Here is a 22739-nt window from a genome sequence, read left to right on the forward strand (position 1 = left end):
GGTGTTGGTGAGTGGGAGAATGAGAGCCGGCTAGAGGGAAGGGCAAGGATGGTACACACTTTTTGAAGGTATGAATTGACAACTGCGTTAGGTATGGCTGATGTTGCAAAAAGTGGTGTAGTTGTTGTAAGGTGATGTAGGAAGGAAAGAACAGTGTAGCACGCACTGGATTCTTCTTCCACAAGCTGGATGTCGAAGGCTAAATGTCGAGCACAAGAACGATGAGCAACACAGCACTGGGTTGATTGAAAGTGTTAACGCACCGGAAGTGTTTTAGCTTCGTTTCGTGTTAGACATCACGAGGCAGTGCTCTAATGCCAAGGCTATAGGGCTGCCATTCGAACAGTGACACCCTACCACTTGAGGAGTATTTGCGTTGCCGTCTTACCCGATTGGTTGCTCAAGCCGAAGCACTTCTCTTACATTCCGGTTATATCTACGTATCCGTATAAGTGGGAGCAACGTTATATGAAACATGGGGAACTCTCAGCTACTTACAACATATATCCTGCTGTTGTTGTTTCTTTCGTTTTGTTCCCCTCGAAGAATGTATTTGGCAACCTCGGGTGCCAAATAGACGGCCAGACAGGCGTTCGATATATATGTCAATTCATGGATGCAATACAAATCCAGCACTAGTACTCCTCAGCTAGTCGGGAGAGATTTCAGTGGAAGTCATACATGGAGAGAGGCTCAAGATTCTAAGTCCGCACAGGCAAATCGTTAGGAAAAGTGGCAACCCTACAAGCTCCCATGTTTCGTTTCTGCATACTTGTATGGGTGTCAACCAGAACGAATTGACTGTTTGTATTAACTCAATCGAACTTGGAACCTTTGCCGCGGTAATGGCCCCCTCTATGCATGACTTTTGCTCGATCCTTCTCGATGAAGGAGCAAAGCCAGCCTACTCGTGATGTGGAGAAATATGCATTTGCAAAAAGTATCCGGTACAGAATCCTCTGAGACTTTGAATACTGATATTCAGCCTCCGCAGTATTGCAAGGCTGTAGGTTAATGCCTTGTGCGTAAGAGACTTCTCTGCGTGAAGTGATGTAAGAAGAATGAATTTGCGGAGTCGCAGAGAGATCTACGACCGCGCTAAGCTGGAAGGAGCTTATCAGATAATCTTCGACCGGAAAGCGCAGCTCTACAACAACTGTACGAAATGACCATAGTGGACTGAGTGTTAGTAGGTCTCATATTCGTAGACCTTGGCTTTGATGAATTTCATAGTGGCAAAGGGAGACATTTATCAGCAGCAAGTCATGAGTATACTCGTTCTAGATCAGCAGGTGACTCTATATTCAATTTTGTCACTCTTAGAGTCATAACATTCTCTTACCCACCCTCTCACACCTATACATAGCTATTTATTCACTTCAGATCTATGCCGCATAGATATAAGAATTTCCTTGACTCTGGGATACGATATATAACTACTCAGGCCTGCTAAACCCGGCGTTGAGACGGCCTGATCACATATACATATATTTTGCTGTGCCCCTATAATGTGCATCGAATATGAGACAACTAAGTCTTCATTGTTAGTCGGAGACGGATCTTGGTTGCTGGAATTCAAATTGCAAGGTAAGTGACAAAGCACATTTGTAGCTCTGATTCCCACTCGTCGTACTAACCTCTCCAGTGCCTCAATGCTCTCAGTCCGAATTGACGCAGCAACCTTTTCCCTTTGGGGTCTTTCGCCGAGTGGAGACCATTTCATAGGAAGTAGGTGCTTGTTGGCCCTCTCCCCACTTGTCTTGACTTACAAGCTTGTCATAGGAGCTCCTATGCTTTTAGATACATCAGAGATAATCTTTGTATGTTCTAATCCCCTATGATAGCGAGCCTGGCTTCGCTTGATCGCTCAGGATCAATGCAATTAACAGAGGACTGTCCTCAATAGTGATCCTAGAAGGCAGTGACAACGAGCAAGCTACCGGATCGGGTCGACCTATCTGAAAGTTACTATCAGATCATTTGTCTATATTTGTTACAGTGAGCAGTGTGGCTGTTGCTAGCAGACAGGATGTGGTTCCACAGCATCCTTGTAGGCTCATAATAATTCACGAACATCAAGCTCAGAGATTCTACCAGGAGCATTCCTTCTTGTATAACTCTGCAAAGAACCTCGGGGAACAATGAAGGACACGCAAAGCTGACTATTCCCAGCCATTTACCTTTACTCATGTCCGTCCGTCTCTCATCCAGACATCGTAGCATGCTCTGGAACACCAAAAAGCTCGGCACTGTTGGAGACTACAAGGCATCTTCCTCATTTGTGTTGCTTAGTCGTGAGCTACCGACGACATCAAGGAGTCAGACTTGAAGGTGTTGCAGCTGGGAAGTGGCATCATGCCTAAGCTACTCGGGCAAGACGGGCGTTTGCTATACGAAGCGAAAGAAAAGGACAAGATCAACAAGAACAGCTACAAGGAGTATCTGGCAATGCTTGATGACAATCTCCAAAGCCTGTCAGCAACCAAGCAATATGACATGAAGACTGCTACTCACCAGGACCCCCTTACCGCCTCAGCGGTGGTAGCGAAACTTCAGGGTGGGATGACTGGCAAGATTCAGATCTCCCACGGAGATCATTCCAAGATTTTGTCTCAGCAAACGGCCTTCTACGCATCAGCTGTTAAGATTATACGCCGAGAGCTGGTTCAGTATGGAATGATCGTTAGCAACCTCGCCAAAAAAACCAAGGACCAGCGTAGCGAAATCCGAGCAATCGCCAAACAGTTGCTAGGATATCTTGACGCATACCAGCCGAAAATTGTTGGCAAGGACAAGGCCGCTGCTCCTGAGAAATAGGCTGCTCCTGAGGACAAGGCTGCTACCAAGGACAATTACGCAACATTTGGAAATACTCATAGCTAAGTTGGACCTCCTCGAGCAGGAAATCCCGCAATCGCAGGACCTAGGCGAGCCATCTTTGTCCTCTCTTACGACGCAAGAGCCTGGACGCTCGACAGAACCTGTGACATCGGTGTCATAGGAACTTACAGGTGGAAAGATCAAGCGATGAAGGCTGGGAGAGATTGGGTGAAGGCTGGGGTTACCAGTCTACCGGGACAGCCACAACAGTGGCCACTTCCATACGAGGATGGACGCGCTTCGGCGCCAGGGATTTGGAAAGGATCCAGATGGGTTGACGAGGCTGACGACCGCTCGTCCTACCAGGTCACTGACCTCGCGCGAGGTCTTGCTTTAAAAGTCATTGTGACTGAGACGAAGCACCTGTGAGTCATCCTAACCAAGGAACAGCGTCACCTGGAAGCTCTGCCATTTCTTATACCAGCGACCGATCTGGGGACCGATCAATAGCCATGATCCGGCGAGTTGATGGCTCATTTGCGCTCCAGGACGGCATACCTGTAAGTCGAAGCCTGAAGCAACCGACGAAGGCTAATAACACGAACAGATGCGAATACTACAGCAATCGACTGAAGAGAGTCAAGGGCAAGGGATTGGACAACAGCTTACACCGGCATATCGGCCCGTAGCAACGCCACGGCCTTTAGAGACACCTCAACCTGCGACGACATCTCAAATGACACCTCAACATACAGTGATGTTTCAACCTGCACCATCGCATCAACCTGCACCATCGCATCTACCTGCACCATTGCATCAACCTGCACCATCGCATCAACCTGCGCCATCGTATCAACCTGCCCATCGCATCTACCTGCCCATCGCATCAACCTCACCATCGCATCAACCTGCGCCATCGTATCAACCTGCACCATCGCATCAACCTGCACCTCGTATCAACTCTCAACCTGCACCATCGTATCAACCTGCACCATCGTATCAACCGCTGGACGGGTCTCACAACGGGAGGGAGTACTCGGAGGACGGGGAGGATGGAGGTGGAGGGGACGATGCCGAGTGGGATGGGCAGGACGAAGGAGCGGTGTGGCCTGAGCATGGCGAAAGAATGGATGTTGAGGGTGGAATGACAGGAACGGTCGCACCAGCGGCTCAGGAGCGCCGTAACTCGGCTAGATCTGTGCCAGTGGAAGCACATGTCAGAGCCAACCATGCGCTTTAAAGCTGTCACCCTATACTCCTACTACTGCATACAAGAGTAGGTAATGCTCCCGATTGGAGTCTTGAAACCATTTCAGAAGTCCCATAAGTTATGCGTGTCATTTTACATAGAAACGTCTAGCTCTGGATTCCACATAGGGAGGTCTCTCCCTAATTCCATACCTGCCCTAACCGCCCCCCACGTCCCGCAAGACTCTTCCGACCCCTAAGGTACATCTTGATCCAGCCCTACTTTATCTCCACCTAAGGCCTCAGAATCTCACGGTCGGAATCATTATGTTCTAAACTCCAGTGCTGAAGCCTCGCCCATCTCGTCCGAGACCTCGAGGCCCGATGACTTTGAACCCCATCCGGGTGCCAAACGTCCACCGTTTCACCGTTAGAATATTCTCCATTGGATTTTCGGCATCCCACTCGCTTCGAACTAAGACGCGACCAGACTCCAAATAAGATCCCTATTTCGATCTTCATCGCCATTGCACGACGAGTTCTCCGATCCGCGAAGAGCCACGGCACGGGCACCTGTCGATAACGTAGCGCTCGCGACGACCTGATCTATACGTTACGTGCGTAGTCTGCACGCCCTCCCTCCCTCGCCAGTCTCAAGGAAGGTTGACACGGCTGTTCGACCATGATTGACTGGTCTCCTCCGAGGCTTTGATCTTGTTCTGATTATGGCGGGGTGGTGGTGGTGGTGGTGATAGCGATTCGCCGTATTGGTTGACACCGCGGTCGCGTCCATGCTTTGGGGGCTGAGTTGGATCTTCCTCTTCCTACGAATCGGACCAGGAAGGGTCTACAGATTGGCGATATTGTCGGCGTCCAGTGGCACGGGTCACTTTGTCTTGGTGTCGTACTCGTTCTGCGTTGGTGAGGAGTCGTCTTGACGTTTTGTGCCGGGGGGGGGCTTGAGTGCTGGAGGGTGGTGTGACGGAGAGACTGATCCGACTCTCTGTTTGCTTAGAGACTTCTGCTGAGATGAGGTTGGTAGTGTGAATGGGAGAGCGAAAGGAGAAATTGGGTTTCGGAGTACACATGGAAGCAGTGCACCATGTGGTTATGGCCATTGACGTCCTTATCCTCCTTGGCCGGGGTAGTGTGCATGTGGGCCAGTTTGGCGAAGTTTTTGGTCTTGAAGGTCCCGAAGAAGATTTGCTTGAAGTACTTGACGTCCACACTTCGGAACGTTTCAGCTATACTAAGAAAGGGCTTCTTATCTTCTGCGTGACGAAAAGGGACCCCTCTTCTTTCCTCCCAGTCCGACTCAGAGTCGGACGAGTTCGAATCCGATGTGTTTGAGTGACGATGACGATGGCTTTGGCGGTGCTGGTGGCGGTGGTGGTGGCGGCGTGACTTATAAACCCGGCCCTCGTGACGATGGCGATGATTTCGCTCCTCTTGGACCTTGGACAGCTGGGCTATTAATTCCTGAAGATCTACTTTGACAGTAGATGGGGGCGTTTCTTCGATCTCGTCCGGGCTAATGGTACTCGATGACGTTTCGTGTACGACGATCTCTTCGCGGGGGAGGTGTTTTGGCTTTGGTGGCCTTCTTGGCCTTAGGGGCCTTGTTGGCCGCCTTGGAGGTCTTTTTTGGTGACCTTGGAGGCGGGGGTGACTCGTTTGGCCGCGTTCTTGGACCTGGTAGTAGCAGCGGGAGCCATTATGAAGTATGTAAGAGTATGGAGTGTGTTTGTGGTAGTTGAATAAAGGCTAATGTGTATAGACTCAACTACGAAAAGAAGAATAATGATATGGCTCTGAAAGAGAACAATTCGAATGAAGAGCCCACTACAGGTGCAGTGGCCACACAAATAGTACTCGCCATGGCCACCTGTCTCCCTACTATCGCATATCGCATATTGATGAAACGGTTGATCAAACAACCACCAACGCTATGGCCTCATAATGGACCCACTAACCCACAGTCCCACTGTTGCGAGAAGATGGATCTGTAAGAATGTTGGGAATTGTGATGGGAGGGCTGGCAAAGTGGCCGTAACACTTCGAAAATGGAAATCTCTCCCGGAGAGCACCATGTCGCCTCAACCACTTGCATACCAAGGGTCACCAACCGTCACAGCGGCTGGACCCCACTCGGTGCTCAAGTACGAGCAGACTTAAAGCCAGTATCATGATTCATGGATAAGGATTTATGTTAAGGGATGTGGGCTATTGTTATATACGTATTCCATCTATCTCAGCGGTCGCAAGAGCTTTAGATCCTATACAGGTTCAGGTCCTATCTCGCAAGAAGAATGTACAAGACCTGGTATTTCCGGGTTCTCGATCCATCGAATGTTTAGAGGGTAACAGGGTGCATCTACAAAATCGGTGCAAACCTGCGCACGGGCGAGCGTCTAGATGATGACAGGTCAGCAAGTCCATCAAACAAGATTTTGTAAAGTCATACCTCTTTACCAGATCTCTGATCGTGCTCTCGATGACGAGCTGCACCACGGTCCGGGTATCCACCACGTACAGGTGCAGGACCTCGGCGGTCGTGGCGATGTCCGCGCTCCTCATGATTGCGATTTCCTTTGGAGGGCAGGTGCAGGAAAGACCTGTCACTGTCGTCGACTCTTTCCGATTCGGGATCGATTTTGTAAATCTCCATCTTGATTTGCATAATCTTGTCCCCGAGCCGTTCTTGTTCCATTTCGACTACATCAAGCTCAGCTTCAAGTTTGTCGAGAGACGGCTTTGATTTGGCAGTTGGGGGCTTTGCAGTTTGAGCCTTCGATCCATAACCGCTTCCTGCTACGTATGGGACCATATCGGTAGAAATTTCGTCCATGTATCTCGGTCCGGCGCCTCGTATCCCCTGGGCTCCGCCTCGTGCCGATGGTCTACGGGGATAAATATCCTCTCCTTCGAAACCGTCCATGTTGTCCAAGTGACGAGGTTTTATGTCTCGTTTCCCCTGGGGTCCGCCTCCTGCCGATGGTCTACGGGGATTGGTCTCCTCTTCGTCGAAAACGTCCATGTCATCCAAGTGACGACGTCTTGTGTCACGTCTCTCCTGGGGTCCAACTCGTGTCGATGCTCTACGGGGATAACTATCCTCTTCGTCGAGACCGTCCATATCATAAAAGAAACGGCGTCCGGTACCTCGTCTGCCTTGAGGTCCGCCTGATGTGGAATTTCTGCGTGCGTCCATGCCCATCTCTTCAAAATCGTCGACAAAATCGTCCATACCTTCTTCGTCGATCTCACGGATTTTCCGCCTTGTCATGTCAGAACCACTTCGTGACCCTTGGTGGGGCCCACCTCCTGTCGAACGTCTGTCCGGTTCGTGCCCATGGGCTCTTTGACCGTAGGCTTTCGAGCGATCTTGAGGTCGTACCATCTTGAAACACGCTTCGTCACCTAGTTGTTCTTAGTATCTCTCATTGATGACAGGTTGGAAATGGTAGGCTGATGCTGACAAGAAAAGCTGCACCCAAGTCAGAAGAGCCGATGAGAGGCTCACTTACCGTGATTGATTTCTGGATGAGGCAGACGAAGAGGAGGGATACAGCAGTGTAATTTTTAGGTGTGAGAAGGCCTTTTCGTTGGAAAGAGTCAAGGGACAAAATTGCAGAGAAGAACATGTAGAAACGATGGAATGTTCGGGCAGATGAATTTCTTTATATGCGACCTTAAGAGGAGAATATGTTAAGCTCCAAGCGCGACCTTGAGTGGCGAATGTGTTAAGACCAAGGGGTGATGACGCATGAAGGATAAGGTATAGGAAACAAGGCCGGTCACCCTCAGCCAAAATTACGAGACCAAGCCGAGGACAAAGCTAGCAGCATGACCGTCGGATGATAGCTAATGCTTTAGGACCTGTGAGTCTATCATTTCCATTAAGTGTCTATTATGAACCTACCTCCTACTGTCACGGTTCCAGGCCTCTCAACACTGCACGGCCTACTTGGCCTAGCGTGGCTTGGCCCTACCTACATAAACGCCTTCACAGCACTTACTTAGACCTTCATAGCTGTTATTCCATTCACACTGTGGATCATATCATTCAGACCTTATCCCAGTCCATGACACCTACAGCCATAATGCCGGCAAAGGCTTCCTCTCATACAAGGTTATCAGGTGATGGCTAATGCTTCAAGACGGGTAAATTACAATATCATACCCCAAACTATGGGATTCTTAAATTTTTAGGTATGAATTTGTAAGATACCATTAACAGGGGTATAACTTTGTAAGTTACCAATCTATAGGGGTATGATTTTGTAAGCTATCGTAGTGACTTGGAATCGGGCTGCAGCTCGGCAGGGGTGAAAAAAAGTTCGGCAGGGGTGAAGCTTCAGCATATGCTCACTTCACCCCGGATGAACTCTTCGCATATGCTGAACGTATCCGTTTCACCCCGGATGAACTCGGGCCGGGTTCAAAATGATATCGGCACTTTAGAGGGGGATATAGGTATATACTATATATATACCTCAGTCTTTATAATCTACTTTCTATTATAGACTTTATTATTAAATAATATTTAAAATAATATATATATTAATTATATAATAAAATTATACTAAAAATAAGCGCGTAATAAATTTTAAAACTATTAAAATTAAGAGATTATAAATTTAAGAAATTAATATTATATAATAAAAGTGAAGTATATATTAAGTATATATTAGTAAGCTTTAATCTTTAAGTAAATCTTTACTTAATAGAAAATTAATAGAATATATATTTAATAAATAAATATTTATAATAAATAGAAAACTTTGTTTTTAATTATATCTAATTATTATTATTAATATAAATAAGTAATACTTAATATTACGATAGTAAAGAAAAGAAGATTTATAGATATTTAAGTTTATATTATAATTATTAAAATATTATATATATTTAATATTAGTAATATATATTCTTAGCTTCGCGTATATATTAAGCTTTATTAAGCTATATATATATATATATTATATCTATCTAGCGTTAATATATTTTTTATATTTACTTTCTAGATTTCTAATATTTTAATATATTCTTTTTAATATATATTTTATATATACTTAATATATATATTATAAATTACGCTATCTTATCTTCTTATTATTAAATACTATATATATATTAAATATATTATTTATATAAATAGTAATTTATAATAATCTCTAGATTATTAATATAATTAATCTCTTTATATTTAAATATTATTATAATAAGTATATACTTAATATTAGTAAATATTATATTAAATATATATAATAGAGTTAATAATTAATATAAATACTACTTAAATTTTATCTTATAAGTTATATATATATTAAAAGAATAAAGAATATATATTAAATTAATAGTTAGCTTACGTTATTAATATTACTATAAATAATCATAATAATAAATTTAAAATATCTTTATAATATACTTATATTAAATATATATAAATAATTAGATAATTATAATTAAAAATATATATTTATATATCTTAATCTTTTATTAAATATATATTAAATATATATTAATAAAAGTATTTAATCTTAAAGAGACTCTTTTAATTATTAACAATAAAGTATTAATTATTATTATATTTTATATATTTTAAATATATATTAACAATATATAGCTATTATATTATAATTAATAAAGTGTAATTATATAAGATTATATTTAATATTTATAGATAATAGCTCTTTAATAAATAAGAAATATACTAAGTATATATATAATCTAAGCTTATTTATTAATAGCTTTATTAATATATTTATAATAAATATTATAAAGCTAATAAATATTAAGATTTAATTTAAATTAAATATATATTAATAATATTTAATTATTAATTTAACTTAATATAATATTATTTTAGCAAAAACTATTACTAGTAAGAAGTAAGTTATATAAATATAAAGTATATATTAAACTTATATTTAATAGCGCTTTTAAGCTTTATATTCTCTTTAAAAATTAATATAATTAAATCTATCTAATTAAGTTTAAATATATTAAATATATATTAAATATATATAAAACTAATATCTTATAAAGTTAAATTTATAAATAACTCTTTTAAATAGATATATAATTAATATAGAGGTTATCGTATAAATTAGAGTATATATATTATATATATTAAGTTAACGCTAAGTAGATATATTAATTTTAACTTTATTATAATCTATAAAACTCGATTTTATTATTATATAAATAGAGTATATATTAAATATAAGCTTATTATATATTATTATCTATTTATAAATACTTATATTTAATTTAAGAACTTATCTAATTTATTAAATTTTAAATATAATATAAACTTAGTATTTATTAAATCTACTTTTATTCTTTTAAACGATTTTATAATTAATATTTAATTATATTTAGCTTATATCGAGTATATACTAATAAGAGATTCTTAATTAATTTCTTATAAAATTTTCGAGTCTACGCGTAAGCGTAAAATAAGTATATATAATCTTTATACTTTATATATACTAATTATATATTTAGCGTAATAACTTCCCTTCTTATCGCTATTATTCGAAGTTATCTATCTTAAATTCTTATAAAAATACTTATTATTATAAATACGCTTATTTTATATTTAATATATATCTAATATATATTAATAGTTAAGAAGTCTAAAGGATTATCTAATAAGTAAAATTAGATATATATTTAGTATATATATCGCTAACGCTAAGATTAGAACTCTATTACTTCTCTTATCTTATTTCTTATTGCTTAAATAAAGTATATACTATTAATAATATTAAGATATTATATATCTATCTTATATATATATAAAGCTTTTATTTAATATATACTATCTAATATAAATCTAACTTTTATTAAATAGCGTCTTTATATATAATTATTTATCTTTTTTTTTTATTCTAATATATATATAGCTTATTCTCTATCTTTATATTAAGATATTATATTAAGATACTTAATATTCACTATTTTCTTATATTAGACTTTAATTTAATATATATTAAATAATATTACTATTCAACAAAAATCGACTAATATATATTAAATAAAATTTATTACTTACTTATATTTAATATATATCTCTACTATAAATAATTAATTTTTATATCTAATTAATTTTTAATATTAAGATATAAAATAGCTATTATTTTTAGCTAAGCTCGACTTATATCTTATATATATTAATTTTATATTTTATATTTATATTTATCTAACTTTTCTAATATATAAATAATTATTATTTTTTAGATTCTCGAGCTTAAACGAAAGCTTAATAATCTTCTTCGTTATAAAATATAATATATATTTTATTCTCTTCTTATATTATTAGAAAACTATTAGAAATTTTAAGAATATTAATAAATATTTAAAAATTAGTAATTAATAATATCTAAATAAATTTCTAATAAGAATACTTATTCTCGATAATTATTTAAATTTAATAAGTAGAAGAATTCGATAGAAGATTTCTAAGATAAGTCTATTAGAATTATACTAAGCGTATTTTAAAGTAATACTTTCTTAATCTTACATAATAAAGATAAATTAAGTTATAGTCTTAGATAAAATAATTAACTAATATTAAATATACGCTAATTTTATATTAATTATATAAATTATATTTTAAATCTTTAGATTCTATAGCTTATAATCTAGCTTATATTCTTTTCTTTATCACTTAAATTTAATAATCCTTTAACGCTTAATCTATATATACTATATATATATCTTATTATTAATTATCTAAGTCGAAGGCGTATATATATATCTTCGATTTTTATTACTAGATATATTTTCTTATAATAAAGATAGCGATAATAATATACGCTTAATAAGAAGTTAAGATTACGCGATTTCTTATTAAGATTAATTAAAGAGATAAAATAATTTTAATAGATTAAGTATTAGCTAAGTTTACGCTAAATTTATATTAATTATAATTAATATTAATAATTAAATTTAAACTATTATAAAAGTTTTTAGAATTTTATAAAAGACTTAGATTTTAAATTCATTAAGCGATTTATTATTAATTTCTACAATCTAAGATAAAAAGATTATTATTAGATAAATTATATATAAAGTATATACTAAATTAAAAAAATAAATTAATCTTATCTTTCTTTATTATAAATATGATTATTTATATAATTTCGCTATTATTTCTTTAGATTTAATTAATTTCTTACTATTTTATTATATTCTTTTTAATAAATATCTCTTATATATAATTTTTTAATCTATAATTATTAATATTTTTAATATATATTTAATATATAATTTATCAAAGATAGATAGTAAGTTTAAATAATTAATAATCAATAAAGTTATTATTATTAAAATAACTACTCTCTTTAATTTCTATATTTTTTTGAGTATAATATTATTATTTAACTTTTACTTTAGAATTTTCTAAAGTAAATTCTATAAGAATTTATAATACTCTTTTATTATTAATTTATAATTTAAGCTCGAGATAAATTATATATATACTATTTATCTTCTCTATTAAATCTTCTATATTTATTATATTTTAAATTTTATTAATTATAAAGCGAGCTAGATATTTAAAAAATTTCTTAATAAAATTATATTTAATATATATTTAATAGAAAATTAATATATATTAAAGATACTTATTTTATTATAATTTTAAATCTAGATTATATAAAAAAATTTTAAATTCTATATTATATAAGTTAATATATACTATATCTAAATAAAAAATACGTTATACTTAACTCTTAATTTATTTTTTATTTATATTTATTATTATAATATCGAAGTCTTAATTTATAATAATATAAATAAAATTAATTAATCTTTAAGATACTTTTTTAAATACTTTAAATATCTTTATAAATATTTTATAATAAGTAATATATATTTTGAGATTTATAAAAATATAATAATAGATATTAATTTCTATTTATAATTAGTATATATTAATTATAAATAAAGTATAAGCTATATCTACGATTAATATCCGCATTTTATTTTATAAGCGAAAAAATCTATATCTTTTCTTATATTATTTTAAAAGTTAGATTTATTTTTATATATTAAATATATTAAAAGGCTCTTAGTTTATATATATATATAGTATATAATTATATAATACTCTCTATTAAAGTAAATAATTAATTAAATTTATTAATCTTTACTATCTTTTAATTAATCGAAAATATATTTATATTAAATTTCTATTAAAGTATTTATAAAGTTAAAATAAAGTTTAAAGAAGTAATATATATTTATTATAAGCTACATATCTATTAAAGCTATATTAAATTTATATTTTAATAATCTCTATTTTTAAATTAAAGTAGAAACTTAATCTTCGATATTTAGATTTTAATAAATCGCTTATAACAAATCTTTATTATATTTCTCTTTAAGACTCGTAAGAAATAAGAAAATAATAAAGTATTTTAAGAATAATTAATATATATATAGCGCTTATTTAATATATATTTAGTTTACATATAATTAGATTTAATAAATTATATTTTTTAATAGTCTTAATAACGTTATTCGCGATAGCGCTAGAAAGCTTAATTAAATATAATAAATAATAAGAATATACTCCACATAAAACTAATATAAAAAATAAAAAGCGATCTTAATTATCTAAAATATAGAGATTAAATTATATATTATAGCTAAGTAACTCTATCTTATCTTATTTTTAAGAATAATTAAATATTATATAAACTTAATATATACTAAATAGAGAATTAGAATAATAAGATATTTACTTATTATATTATTTATATTATTATATTAAATAATCTATATAAATATAATTCTCTTATAAAGATTTATAATTTAAATTAAATAAGTTCTTATAGATAATTAAGATTTATATATATAGTCGTAGATAATAAATATCTTACTCGATATTATAACTTTAAGTTATTATTCTATAAATAATTAATAAAGATAATTTATAGATTATAAGTATATACTTAATATCTATTCTATATATACTTATATTATTTCGCTTAAATATTATAAATAATTAATCTTAATACGTTATAATATTCGATTATAAACTTCTATAATATATATCTTATATCTACTAGTCTATAAAGAAACGTATTATATTAATACTCGATTTTTATTTTAAGATATTCCTCGACTAAATAAGAGTAAAATAAAGAATTAAATCTTTATCGAAGATTATTAATATCTATAATATTAATTTAATTATACGCTTAATATAAAATAATTACATCTCGATAAATATATTAATAATATTTAATTCTACTATATTTAAACGCTTACTTTTATATCGCTTTCTTTTTATTCTTTTTATTATTTTTAATTAAAAATTATATCTTAATAGACTTTATTTAAGAATAAATTATATTAATCTCTAAATAATTAAACTATATTTAATCTTAATTAGCTAAAATATATTTAGATTAAATATATATAGAGTTTATTATAAATATATATTAATAAATTATCTCTTAAATACTCTTATAATTTTCTCTATTAAACTTCGATTTAATATATATAAAATAAAGAATTTTATCTACATTTATTTCAAGATACTTAGATAAAATAATATAATCTTAAATTTTATTAACTATTACTTTACGCTAGTTACTTTAATTAATAATAATATCTATCTTTTTAATTATATTCTATATATAATTAATATATATAAATATTAATATAATATAGATCTTATTATAAAAATTAAGCTTATAAAGAGAGAAATAGTAAACTCTAAGCTCTTTACTTTTAAGTTATCTTATTTATTATTATTTCTATTAGAAGAATCTAATAAATAAAGCTAAATTACTTATTAGTATATATATTATATATATAATATAAATATAATATATATATAAAGTATAAATACTTTAATATTATTTAATTATTAGATAATTTTCGCTATAATAATATTATAAACTTATTAAGTAAATATATTAGATATTATAATATATATTAGATATAAATAAGAATAAAATTTTGCGATAGATAAAAGAGAAAATTTTAAATTTATAGATGAGTTACCCCGCGCGGGCTAACATCGCTGAATTAAATTTAATTTTCTTCACCCCCGATGAGGTGCTGGCATATGCTGAGTATATTTGTTTCACCTCGGACGAGAGGTGATGCATATATTTAGCATCTACTCACCCCTGCCGAACTTTTTTCACCCCTGCCGAGCTGTAAGCCCACTTGGAATTGCTATCTTTTTCTCGCGGGTAGCGTTAGCATTAAATAGGGGTAGGGTCTTGGGATAAGGTTTCGAGGCGGGTTGGTGTTAGAAATTATTCCTTCGGGGGCCCTGCGGGGCCCTATAAAGAGTCACATAGGGGTGTCGATAGCGTGAAGTATAGATACCCTCGGGTATAACTTTTTAGCCTAGCGGTAATTCGGGTTGCTAACAGTTGGGGTAGGTAGCCTAGAACACCCTAATTATACCCTTCTAATGGTTTATAGACATAGGGATAACTACATCGACAAGTTGGTGGTATCTTACATTTTTATACCCCAAGAAATGGTAACTTACAAATTCATACCCATTTTTTCGGTGAGAGGTATGGAAATGTAAGGCGGGGTATGAATTTGTAAGAATCTCATAGTTTGGTATGATTTTGTAATTTGCCCGCTTCAAGACCTGTAAGCCAATCCTTTTCAATAGGTATCTACCATGCTACTATTGCCATAATTCTAGCTCATGTGTTCTATCACGGGGCCCTTTTCTGAGGGTTGATGCAAGAGCTTCGCATGACACCGCATGGTAAGGAGCGCAAGATAAAAAGAATGGCAGTACACCTTCCACAACCCCGCAATAGGTAATGACCGTACCGCCTTGATCAAAGGCCATCAACATGAATCAAGTCACTCCGTTCTCCATTCACACCACTCCTCAAGATGCATCGGCTGACAGAAGGTTAGCGAATGTAGCCAACAGCATATTGTGGCCTCCTACCTTCTCATCAGTCTAATCAGCGGCCAGAATTGCCACGACGTCCTGCCGCGGACTCACGATAGCCACGACGAGATCCGCGTGGCTGAAAGTCAGACTCTTCGTCAGAATAATCTTCTTGGCCCCGGCGACGCGTTTGCGCTCCTATTCCCCGAGCCATCTTGTTGCTTTCGCGATGCTGGTACTCGATTCTGGCAATATCCTCTTCGATCATGACCAAACCCTGTTCGAGGTTTCTGCGCTGTTTGCCAGTTCCATTCTTACTCAAACGTCGCAGACTCTCCTTAGTCTCGACGTGACTCTGTCTGAGCGTCGCAAGGTCAGGTTTGTCAAGGTAGGACATGCTTTGGCCTCCTGCGCGACCTCCACGTGGATTTGAGTCCATGCTCTGCATGGAGGCTCCCATTCCGCGAGGTTTGCTGCCACTTTCGCGTTGCTCGGACTCCAGTCTGGCGATATCTTCAGTGATCATGTCCAAGTTTGTCTCTGAGCCTTCTGCGCTCTTCGCCACTTCTGAGCGTTTTCAAAGTTTCCCTCATGTAGGCGCGACTCTTTCTGAGTGTTGGAAGGTCATCCATGATGAGAGTATTGAAGTGGTCGTCAATGTCTCTGGCTCCTGTACGACCTTCACGTTCAGTCGATTCCATCTCGGCCAATATAGCGTCCATATGGCGAGCCATTTTGTTTCCCGCACAACCTCCACGTGGACCAAACGAATCCATATCGTCCATGAAGTCATTTCTGTCGTAAGATACTGCGCCCCGTCTACCTTGAGGGCCGCCTCTCGTGGAGCGTTGGCCATAGTACATCAAGTCACGCGCGGGATCAGGCCCCCAGCTTCCAACGTTGTCCATAAATTCGTCATCTCTTTCACGGTCCGATCGGCGCCGGAGATTTTGCTTTCGCAGGATCACAGAGTCCTCGGCGTCACTCAGGTGGTTGCTGCCGTCGCCGTGTCGACCCGGAGGTTCTCCTCGGGGACGAGGTCTGCGACGATCCATGCTTTGTGGATGATGACTTACAAAGGTTGAAGTGGGAGAAGATAGATGTAAGTCAGAAAGTTTTGTTGGGGAGCAAGAAGTCTTGAAAAAATTCGTAACAGTGGGTTTTTGTAGAAAAGAGAAAGGAATCTATCGGAATATGGTCTTTTATGGGATTCAGCAAGTGGGGGGAAATGTCACGAGCTGATGTCGAAAGAGGAAGGCGCTTAAGTGTGTGTTGAAACGCAATCGTCTCAGCCCACCGTTGCCACCTGAAGCGGGAAAGTGTTATGCAATAGCAGCTGCAGCTTACTGGTCACGTTCCCAGCTTTCGTCCGCAACACGAACGCGTTACGTCTCGCTCGTGGACAACGCATCGGGTTTGTTGGCGCTACTCTACGTGCTGCGTCATGTCTTCCTACCGGCTGCAAATCGCAGGCGATTCCTGCCACTAATGCCAAAGGGTTTAGGTCTCTGAGTGCACGGAAGAGACTTTGGGAGCATACTCTAACACCCCCTGCATATCGATCTTCACCATCCCGGCCGAATGATCGAAGTAAGCACGACTAGCACGCTCGTGGTTTTATTGGCTACTCTTGGTTCGGTTCCGAGGGTGCAGCTTACAGAGCTTTCATCCTATTTGCTATGCATAAGTACTAAATCATTACTGCAGGGTGTCCTGTTCAGGGTATTCTGAAGGTCATTATTACTACTCAAGATATTACGCAAGCGATTTTAATGGAAACTGGTGGTGAGGCAAGAGTCGCAAGTAGCTGAACAATCATGTTCCTCCAAGGTCAACGAATTCCCCCATCATTTCCTCCCAACCCCCTAACTCCGTCCACTTTTCCGGCCAGACTAATCCTCGTCCTCATCCTATGCCCGGCGAACGCCGCTCCGACCACCATAACCCTGCGGCGCGGAAGGGACCATCAGAATCGTCCTCGTACTCCTCACGGCGAGCGCTAATGGCACGAGTTGCATAGCCTCGCGGAGTGGAAGGACCCGGATCTCTGTCATCGTAATCGTCTCTCCGCGAGCACCGATGCCACGGCCTTGGTACTCTTGGCGGGCCATGGGTTCATCGGAGTTGGTGTCAGAGGATGCGGAAGAGCCGTGTGCGTCCTCGCGACGGTCCCTGCTCAGCGACAAGCGATATGCTCGACAATCTTGATCGATTTCATGGTGTAGACGCTCGTTGCGGTCCATTTCGGCGTACCGCGCTTGTCGCTCTGCGTCTTCCCTTCGCTATCCGAGTATACACCGTCAGTATGTAAACCAGTGACGTTGACGAAATAGCAGGTAATGTAAAGATACCCGTACCTGCAGCCTACTCATCAACACATCACGACGAGCCTGTCGCGCCCTCGAGTCCTCAAACGTCGCCTCATCAGCCCTCCTCGAACTTCCCCCTCGATTGCTATGCCGAGACGACGCGCTTGCATGAGCGCGATCGCTCGAAGTGGCGTCAGAATCAGACTCGCGGTCGCGCGACGTGACGAACTCTCCGAGTCCTTCTTCAGATGAACCGTCTGAGGCGTCGCCTCTCGGGAGGCGAGGGTTGCGGTTAGAGGCGTTGGGATTGTCGTCTGAGCGAGATCGTTGTGCGTGCGAGCGGCGTGGATTGCGGAGGAAGGGGTAATTGTGGGTCACGTCGTCTCTCGTGACGTGGGCGTTGCTGTCAGCGGAGTTGGACGTCTCGTCTGACTCTGAGCCAAATCGTTGTGCGCGCGACCGGTGTGGGTGTGGATCGCGTAGGGTTTCGCTGGAGGAAGGGTAGTTTTTGGTCATTTTGGTATAAGGTGCCCAATTTTTTGGCTGGTATTCTTGGTGTATTTGTGACAGAGTAGGCGAGGAGAGAGGCGGATGGGAGGAGATAAAGAAGAGGAAAATGTTTGCCTTTCAGGTCTCCGAGGAGGTCTGGAAGGGTTATAGTAGGGAAGGAAGAAAGCAGCTTTGGGGATGATGAAGCTTTATAGTATACACCAAGCTAAGAATGATTTAACGAGCTGATAACACACCGAGGGTGGCGGGAAGGGGAAGGCGGTGATTTTTGTGTTAAAGAGCATTCGCCTCGAGAGGCAGGAGCCAATCATTTCCATCAAAAGCGAGCACGCCTTGAGGAGGAGCAGTCAGTCTTTGCCACCTGAAGAGGAAGCGGGGTAGACTTTTGCAGCAGGCGCGCGATGGTGACTGGGGTACCTGAGACGAGAGAGTTTCAGGGGTGGCTGGGCGTTGTCCTAGCCGAGAGACTCATGGAGGTGGTCTCAGCCATGATTCAGATCCTGAAGATCAAGCTTGAGGGAATTTTCGTTTGAACTGTCATGCGCAAAGAGCAGATTCACTGATACGGAATCCTGGAGACGTTGTTGCTCATGCAGCCCAAACGTCAAGGAAAAGACGCTACAACTTTCCCCGATGGGCCCCGTGGGAGCTTGAAAAAAGGAAAGTCGCAGCGGTCTATGAGCGATTTTTATAAGTCTAGTGGGATAAAAAACAGGACGAGCTACTCTCCCGTGGCCGTCCACCTCCGGGGCCAGAACACTTGCCTTTCATCAGAGGTGTCATTGTAAGTTTGTTGATCGTCGGATCTCCCCCAGTTCCGGCGATGGCCATCGCGAAGACCATCCTCGTGTTCATAATTTTCATAGCGAGGATTCATCCTACGCCCACTATAGGCCCGTGAAGTGAAGGGTTCCTCACAGTCGTCAACGTACTCGTCAACGCAGTCGTCCTCGTAATTTTCATCACCGGAGCTAATGCCAATATCATCATTGATTTCGTGGAGTCCTGGGCTCTCCAGAGTAGGAATCAGAAGAGCTAGAGGAGTGGTCTTGATCTCTGCGATCTACCCTGTGGCCGCGACGTGCTTCTAGTGTCTGATGCAAAGACTCATCTGTATATAAACCACTCGCACAAGATGCCTAGGCTCCGTACATACATCTGGTCCAGCTGCCATAACGTATGCACCGAGTCTGGGATCAGAGTACGGATCTTCTGCATAGCGACCATGTGTGCTGGAGTACCCGAGGGGAGAACGATTGCACGGGATGTAACCGTTGTCAGAGATACTGGAGTCTCGATTACTGATTGAGTCCCGCGGCTCTAAGTTGCAGTACGAGAGGCCAACATGGGGTGAGTTCGACCGTTCACCTCCAGAACCATACCCTGAGTCGGATTAGCTGGTGTCAGATGCACGTGTGAGTATTCCTGGGTGTCTCCTGGATGGGTATCTTGATGACTCGGAATCTGTATCACGACGAGCAGCTTCAACGATTGCTCAGAGTCCACTTCGTGAACGTCTCGCTGGCTTGGAGTCTATGGCGTCCGAAACCCGTGCCCCCATTCCTGGGAACATGCCTCGGCGGTTCTCCTGCGCAGTGTGGAAGCTGGGCCCTGATGACGAGCTCATGTCTGAAAGCCCTCGTGCAGGCATTGGGGGACATGGTCTAGCCATCTTGTTAAGATAGGGTACCTGACTGTCGGTAGTATGGTCGTGTCGAATAATGACAGAGGGGGTCGATGGAAGAGCTTAGATGGAAGGGTTGTGCAGACGCAATGCAGAGCCTTAATAACAAGAGTGAAGCGGTCCTAGATACAACATACCGTGATTTGGATTGGGGTCACAACAAAGTGTGGAATCACTACTGGAGAACCTTGACACGGAAGTTGGAGAGAATTTGCTGTAGGGCTCTAAAATATTCGCTAATGAGGTTTCTGGAGAATTGTTGTGGGGAGACTTGAAACAAAAAGGAAGGACTACGGGAAAAAGAAGGGGTATCCGTCAAAACAGGATTGAGAAGGGACTTCTCAAGCCGATGCACCTACAGATTGAGAAGGTGGTGAAGAGGAAGATCACCTGGTTTACTGTCCCGAGGGACTGGTCGAGCATCGTGCCCGGCCGCTCATGGTAACAAGTGCTTCCAATACTAACATATTTGGAGCCCAATGACCAGGTGTGTATTTAGAGATGCAGACTGCCAGCTCGTTTCAAAGCAAAGCATAACCATCTCTTTTATAAAAGAGGAATCGAAATGGATTGTTCGCGGCAGAAGATCGGAAGCAACCAAAACTGCGTTCGCATCAAAGCAATAGACCAGAGCGTCTGCACATCGACGGCACGGTACCTGAATTATCCGTCAATTCTTCTAACTTCTTCCATGCGGGACGGCCAATCCCGTCATGTGGTCCGAGGAGGCGCTGGCGATCTCAGCCCCTTTGCTAGTGGACGCGTTGAAACCAAAGGCTCCTGCTGCAGGATCCCGCGTTGCAACATTGAGCGGCAGAACTGCCCAATAGAACTAACCAATAGCAAGCAAGGGCGGTACTTTAGCTGCTCTCGCTTTAGTGACATTTTACCCGGTCGACGGGCATATCCACGATAGAAGTCAACAACCGTGGAACTTTGAATGATCGAATTCGATTCTGAAGGTATAACTCGACTGCTTACAAAGGGTCCTGGGCTCGGTCGGAAGGAAGGAAGGAAGGAAGGATGGAAACTAAGGATACCGTCTTGGCATTCGCTCGTGCGTGGCATTGCATAGTCACGTGATGAATAGCGTTGCATTGAGACTACCTTAGTATTGAGAGCTGGCTGCATAACCTTAGTGGCTGCTCCAAGAATTCTTGGGGGTATCCATTAGGCAGTGACCGCTTTCAATGGCGGTCATGCTCCTAGCGGTGGTTGTGCAGCTATGGAATGGGGTTTCTATCACGCACAATGAGGATACGCTATCACTGACCCGGAGGAGACAAATCGTTGCTTTCAGGCCCGAGCGGCAAGTTCTATGGCCATTCAGCCCATCTCCAACCTGTGATCTTATTCTTTCATCTACTGAAGGGCCACCTTCGTAAGACTTGGAAAGTCCACAAAATCAAGGAACCAACCCTATCCCTGAGTGTTGCCTGGACTCAGAGATCTTCGGCCTGAAACGGCCCAACGGTCTGCCGCCTAAAGTGTTTGGCAATCGAGGATATGCTTGATTCTAGCGGCTGCAATATTGGCTATGAAAGACAGGTTATGATCAAGCGGTAAGCATGATCGCTCTTCTCCCGGATTGACTCTATCCGCAACCTGTTTACCACACCGCCTCAAATTCGAACGCTCATCACCTCCTCCTCTGTCCCCAATCTTCTCCCCAAGATCCTTCCTTCTACCTTTTCTTACCCCCGCTTGAACTAGCGCTGGCTTGAGCGTCTGCTCTGTCCTTTGCCTCCGCTATGTCCATTGCCTCCTTGATACGCGCTTTGTCTTTTTTCGCCATAATGTTTTCCTTATCCGGTGTGCCGTCCTTCTTGGGCGGAGAGGGGAATTTTCGGAGCACTTTCTGGAGGTTTATGCTCGCTTTGGCGGCTGCGACGCTTTTGTTGTTTTTCGTCATTGTTGTCGGACTCTGGTGATTGTTTCCCAAGGAGATTGGTATGAGAGAAGGTGGTGAAGGAGAAAGACTGAAGAGACATGACATTTCTGTGGGGGGGGGCTTGGTCATTTATACTTGTTCGTCTTCTCGTCCGTTTGTTTGTACGAAAACAAGGCTTTCCGAAAGGTTTGTGAAGGCCACGCTCCGTCGGAGCAGAGAAGATGCCTTCTTGAGGCGTTGGCATCTTGATCTGATTTACTCTGCAGGAATGATCGCCCGACGACCAAAATCCAGCATTGGTGAAGGCACTTACGATTGAGAACAATTCATTTGTGTAGAATGTTTGGAATTATCCCGTTGCGTGATCGCAACAGGCGGTACGTATTTGAACAAACACAGATTTCACTAGCAGCCTTGAGTGGCCATTTTTTGCTTACTGAA

General features: G+C 39.4%; 12 protein-coding genes across 12 annotated transcripts; 5 read left to right on the forward strand and 7 right to left on the reverse strand.

Moving 5' to 3' along the window:
- Nucleotides 1-1508: 1508 nt before the first annotated feature.
- HO173_009203 (uncharacterized protein) lies at nucleotides 1509-1725 on the forward strand (the record flags this gene model as incomplete). Its single annotated transcript, XM_037311094.1, has 2 exons — nucleotides 1509-1587; nucleotides 1646-1725. The coding sequence occupies 2 exons, from the start codon at nucleotides 1509-1511 to the stop codon at nucleotides 1723-1725; spliced, it is 159 nt and encodes a 52-aa protein (XP_037161961.1).
- A 630-nt stretch (nucleotides 1726-2355) lies between these two features.
- HO173_009204 (uncharacterized protein) lies at nucleotides 2356-2817 on the forward strand (the record flags this gene model as incomplete). Its single annotated transcript, XM_037311095.1, has 1 exon — nucleotides 2356-2817. One exon carries the CDS (start codon nucleotides 2356-2358, stop codon nucleotides 2815-2817), a length of 462 nt encoding a protein of 153 aa, XP_037161962.1.
- A 210-nt stretch (nucleotides 2818-3027) lies between these two features.
- On the forward strand, nucleotides 3028-3249 carry HO173_009205 (uncharacterized protein; the record flags this gene model as incomplete). Its single annotated transcript, XM_037311096.1, has 1 exon — nucleotides 3028-3249. One exon carries the CDS (start codon nucleotides 3028-3030, stop codon nucleotides 3247-3249), a length of 222 nt encoding a protein of 73 aa, XP_037161963.1.
- Nucleotides 3250-3332: 83 nt separating this feature from the next.
- On the forward strand, nucleotides 3333-4060 carry HO173_009206 (uncharacterized protein; the record flags this gene model as incomplete). The annotated part of the gene is made up of 2 exons (XM_037311097.1): nucleotides 3333-3380; nucleotides 3428-4060. The coding sequence occupies 2 exons, from the start codon at nucleotides 3333-3335 to the stop codon at nucleotides 4058-4060; spliced, it is 681 nt and encodes a 226-aa protein (XP_037161964.1).
- Nucleotides 4061-4661: 601 nt separating this feature from the next.
- On the reverse strand, nucleotides 4662-5920 carry HO173_009207 (uncharacterized protein; the record flags this gene model as incomplete). Its single annotated transcript, XM_037311098.1, has 3 exons — nucleotides 4662-4832; nucleotides 5110-5772; nucleotides 5852-5920. 3 exons carry the CDS (start codon nucleotides 5918-5920, stop codon nucleotides 4662-4664), a joined length of 903 nt encoding a protein of 300 aa, XP_037161965.1.
- A 47-nt stretch (nucleotides 5921-5967) lies between these two features.
- On the forward strand, nucleotides 5968-6183 carry HO173_009208 (uncharacterized protein; the record flags this gene model as incomplete). Its single annotated transcript, XM_037311099.1, has 1 exon — nucleotides 5968-6183. The coding sequence occupies one exon, from the start codon at nucleotides 5968-5970 to the stop codon at nucleotides 6181-6183; it is 216 nt and encodes a 71-aa protein (XP_037161966.1).
- Nucleotides 6184-6284: 101 nt separating this feature from the next.
- HO173_009209 (uncharacterized protein) lies at nucleotides 6285-7255 on the reverse strand (the record flags this gene model as incomplete). The annotated part of the gene is made up of 2 exons (XM_037311100.1): nucleotides 6285-6419; nucleotides 6473-7255. The coding sequence occupies 2 exons, from the start codon at nucleotides 7253-7255 to the stop codon at nucleotides 6285-6287; spliced, it is 918 nt and encodes a 305-aa protein (XP_037161967.1).
- Nucleotides 7256-7290: 35 nt separating this feature from the next.
- On the reverse strand, nucleotides 7291-7652 carry HO173_009210 (uncharacterized protein; the record flags this gene model as incomplete). Its single annotated transcript, XM_037311101.1, has 2 exons — nucleotides 7291-7428; nucleotides 7536-7652. 2 exons carry the CDS (start codon nucleotides 7650-7652, stop codon nucleotides 7291-7293), a joined length of 255 nt encoding a protein of 84 aa, XP_037161968.1.
- Nucleotides 7653-15977: 8325 nt separating this feature from the next.
- On the reverse strand, nucleotides 15978-16364 carry HO173_009211 (uncharacterized protein; the record flags this gene model as incomplete). The annotated part of the gene is made up of 1 exon (XM_037311102.1): nucleotides 15978-16364. One exon carries the CDS (start codon nucleotides 16362-16364, stop codon nucleotides 15978-15980), a length of 387 nt encoding a protein of 128 aa, XP_037161969.1.
- Nucleotides 16365-16419: 55 nt separating this feature from the next.
- HO173_009212 (uncharacterized protein) lies at nucleotides 16420-16959 on the reverse strand (the record flags this gene model as incomplete). The annotated part of the gene is made up of 1 exon (XM_037311103.1): nucleotides 16420-16959. The coding sequence occupies one exon, from the start codon at nucleotides 16957-16959 to the stop codon at nucleotides 16420-16422; it is 540 nt and encodes a 179-aa protein (XP_037161970.1).
- Nucleotides 16960-17814: 855 nt separating this feature from the next.
- HO173_009213 (uncharacterized protein) lies at nucleotides 17815-18729 on the reverse strand (the record flags this gene model as incomplete). Its single annotated transcript, XM_037311104.1, has 2 exons — nucleotides 17815-18186; nucleotides 18262-18729. The coding sequence occupies 2 exons, from the start codon at nucleotides 18727-18729 to the stop codon at nucleotides 17815-17817; spliced, it is 840 nt and encodes a 279-aa protein (XP_037161971.1).
- Nucleotides 18730-22091: 3362 nt separating this feature from the next.
- Nucleotides 22092-22403, reverse strand: HO173_009214 (uncharacterized protein; the record flags this gene model as incomplete). Its single annotated transcript, XM_037311105.1, has 1 exon — nucleotides 22092-22403. The coding sequence occupies one exon, from the start codon at nucleotides 22401-22403 to the stop codon at nucleotides 22092-22094; it is 312 nt and encodes a 103-aa protein (XP_037161972.1).
- Nucleotides 22404-22739: the final 336 nt, after the last annotated feature.

This window comes from Letharia columbiana (genome assembly GCF_014066305.1).
Source record: "Letharia columbiana isolate WasteWater2 chromosome Unknown Sc0000038_s0, whole genome shotgun sequence".
In the NCBI taxonomy this organism is placed as follows: Eukaryota; Fungi; Ascomycota; class Lecanoromycetes; order Lecanorales; family Parmeliaceae; genus Letharia; species Letharia columbiana.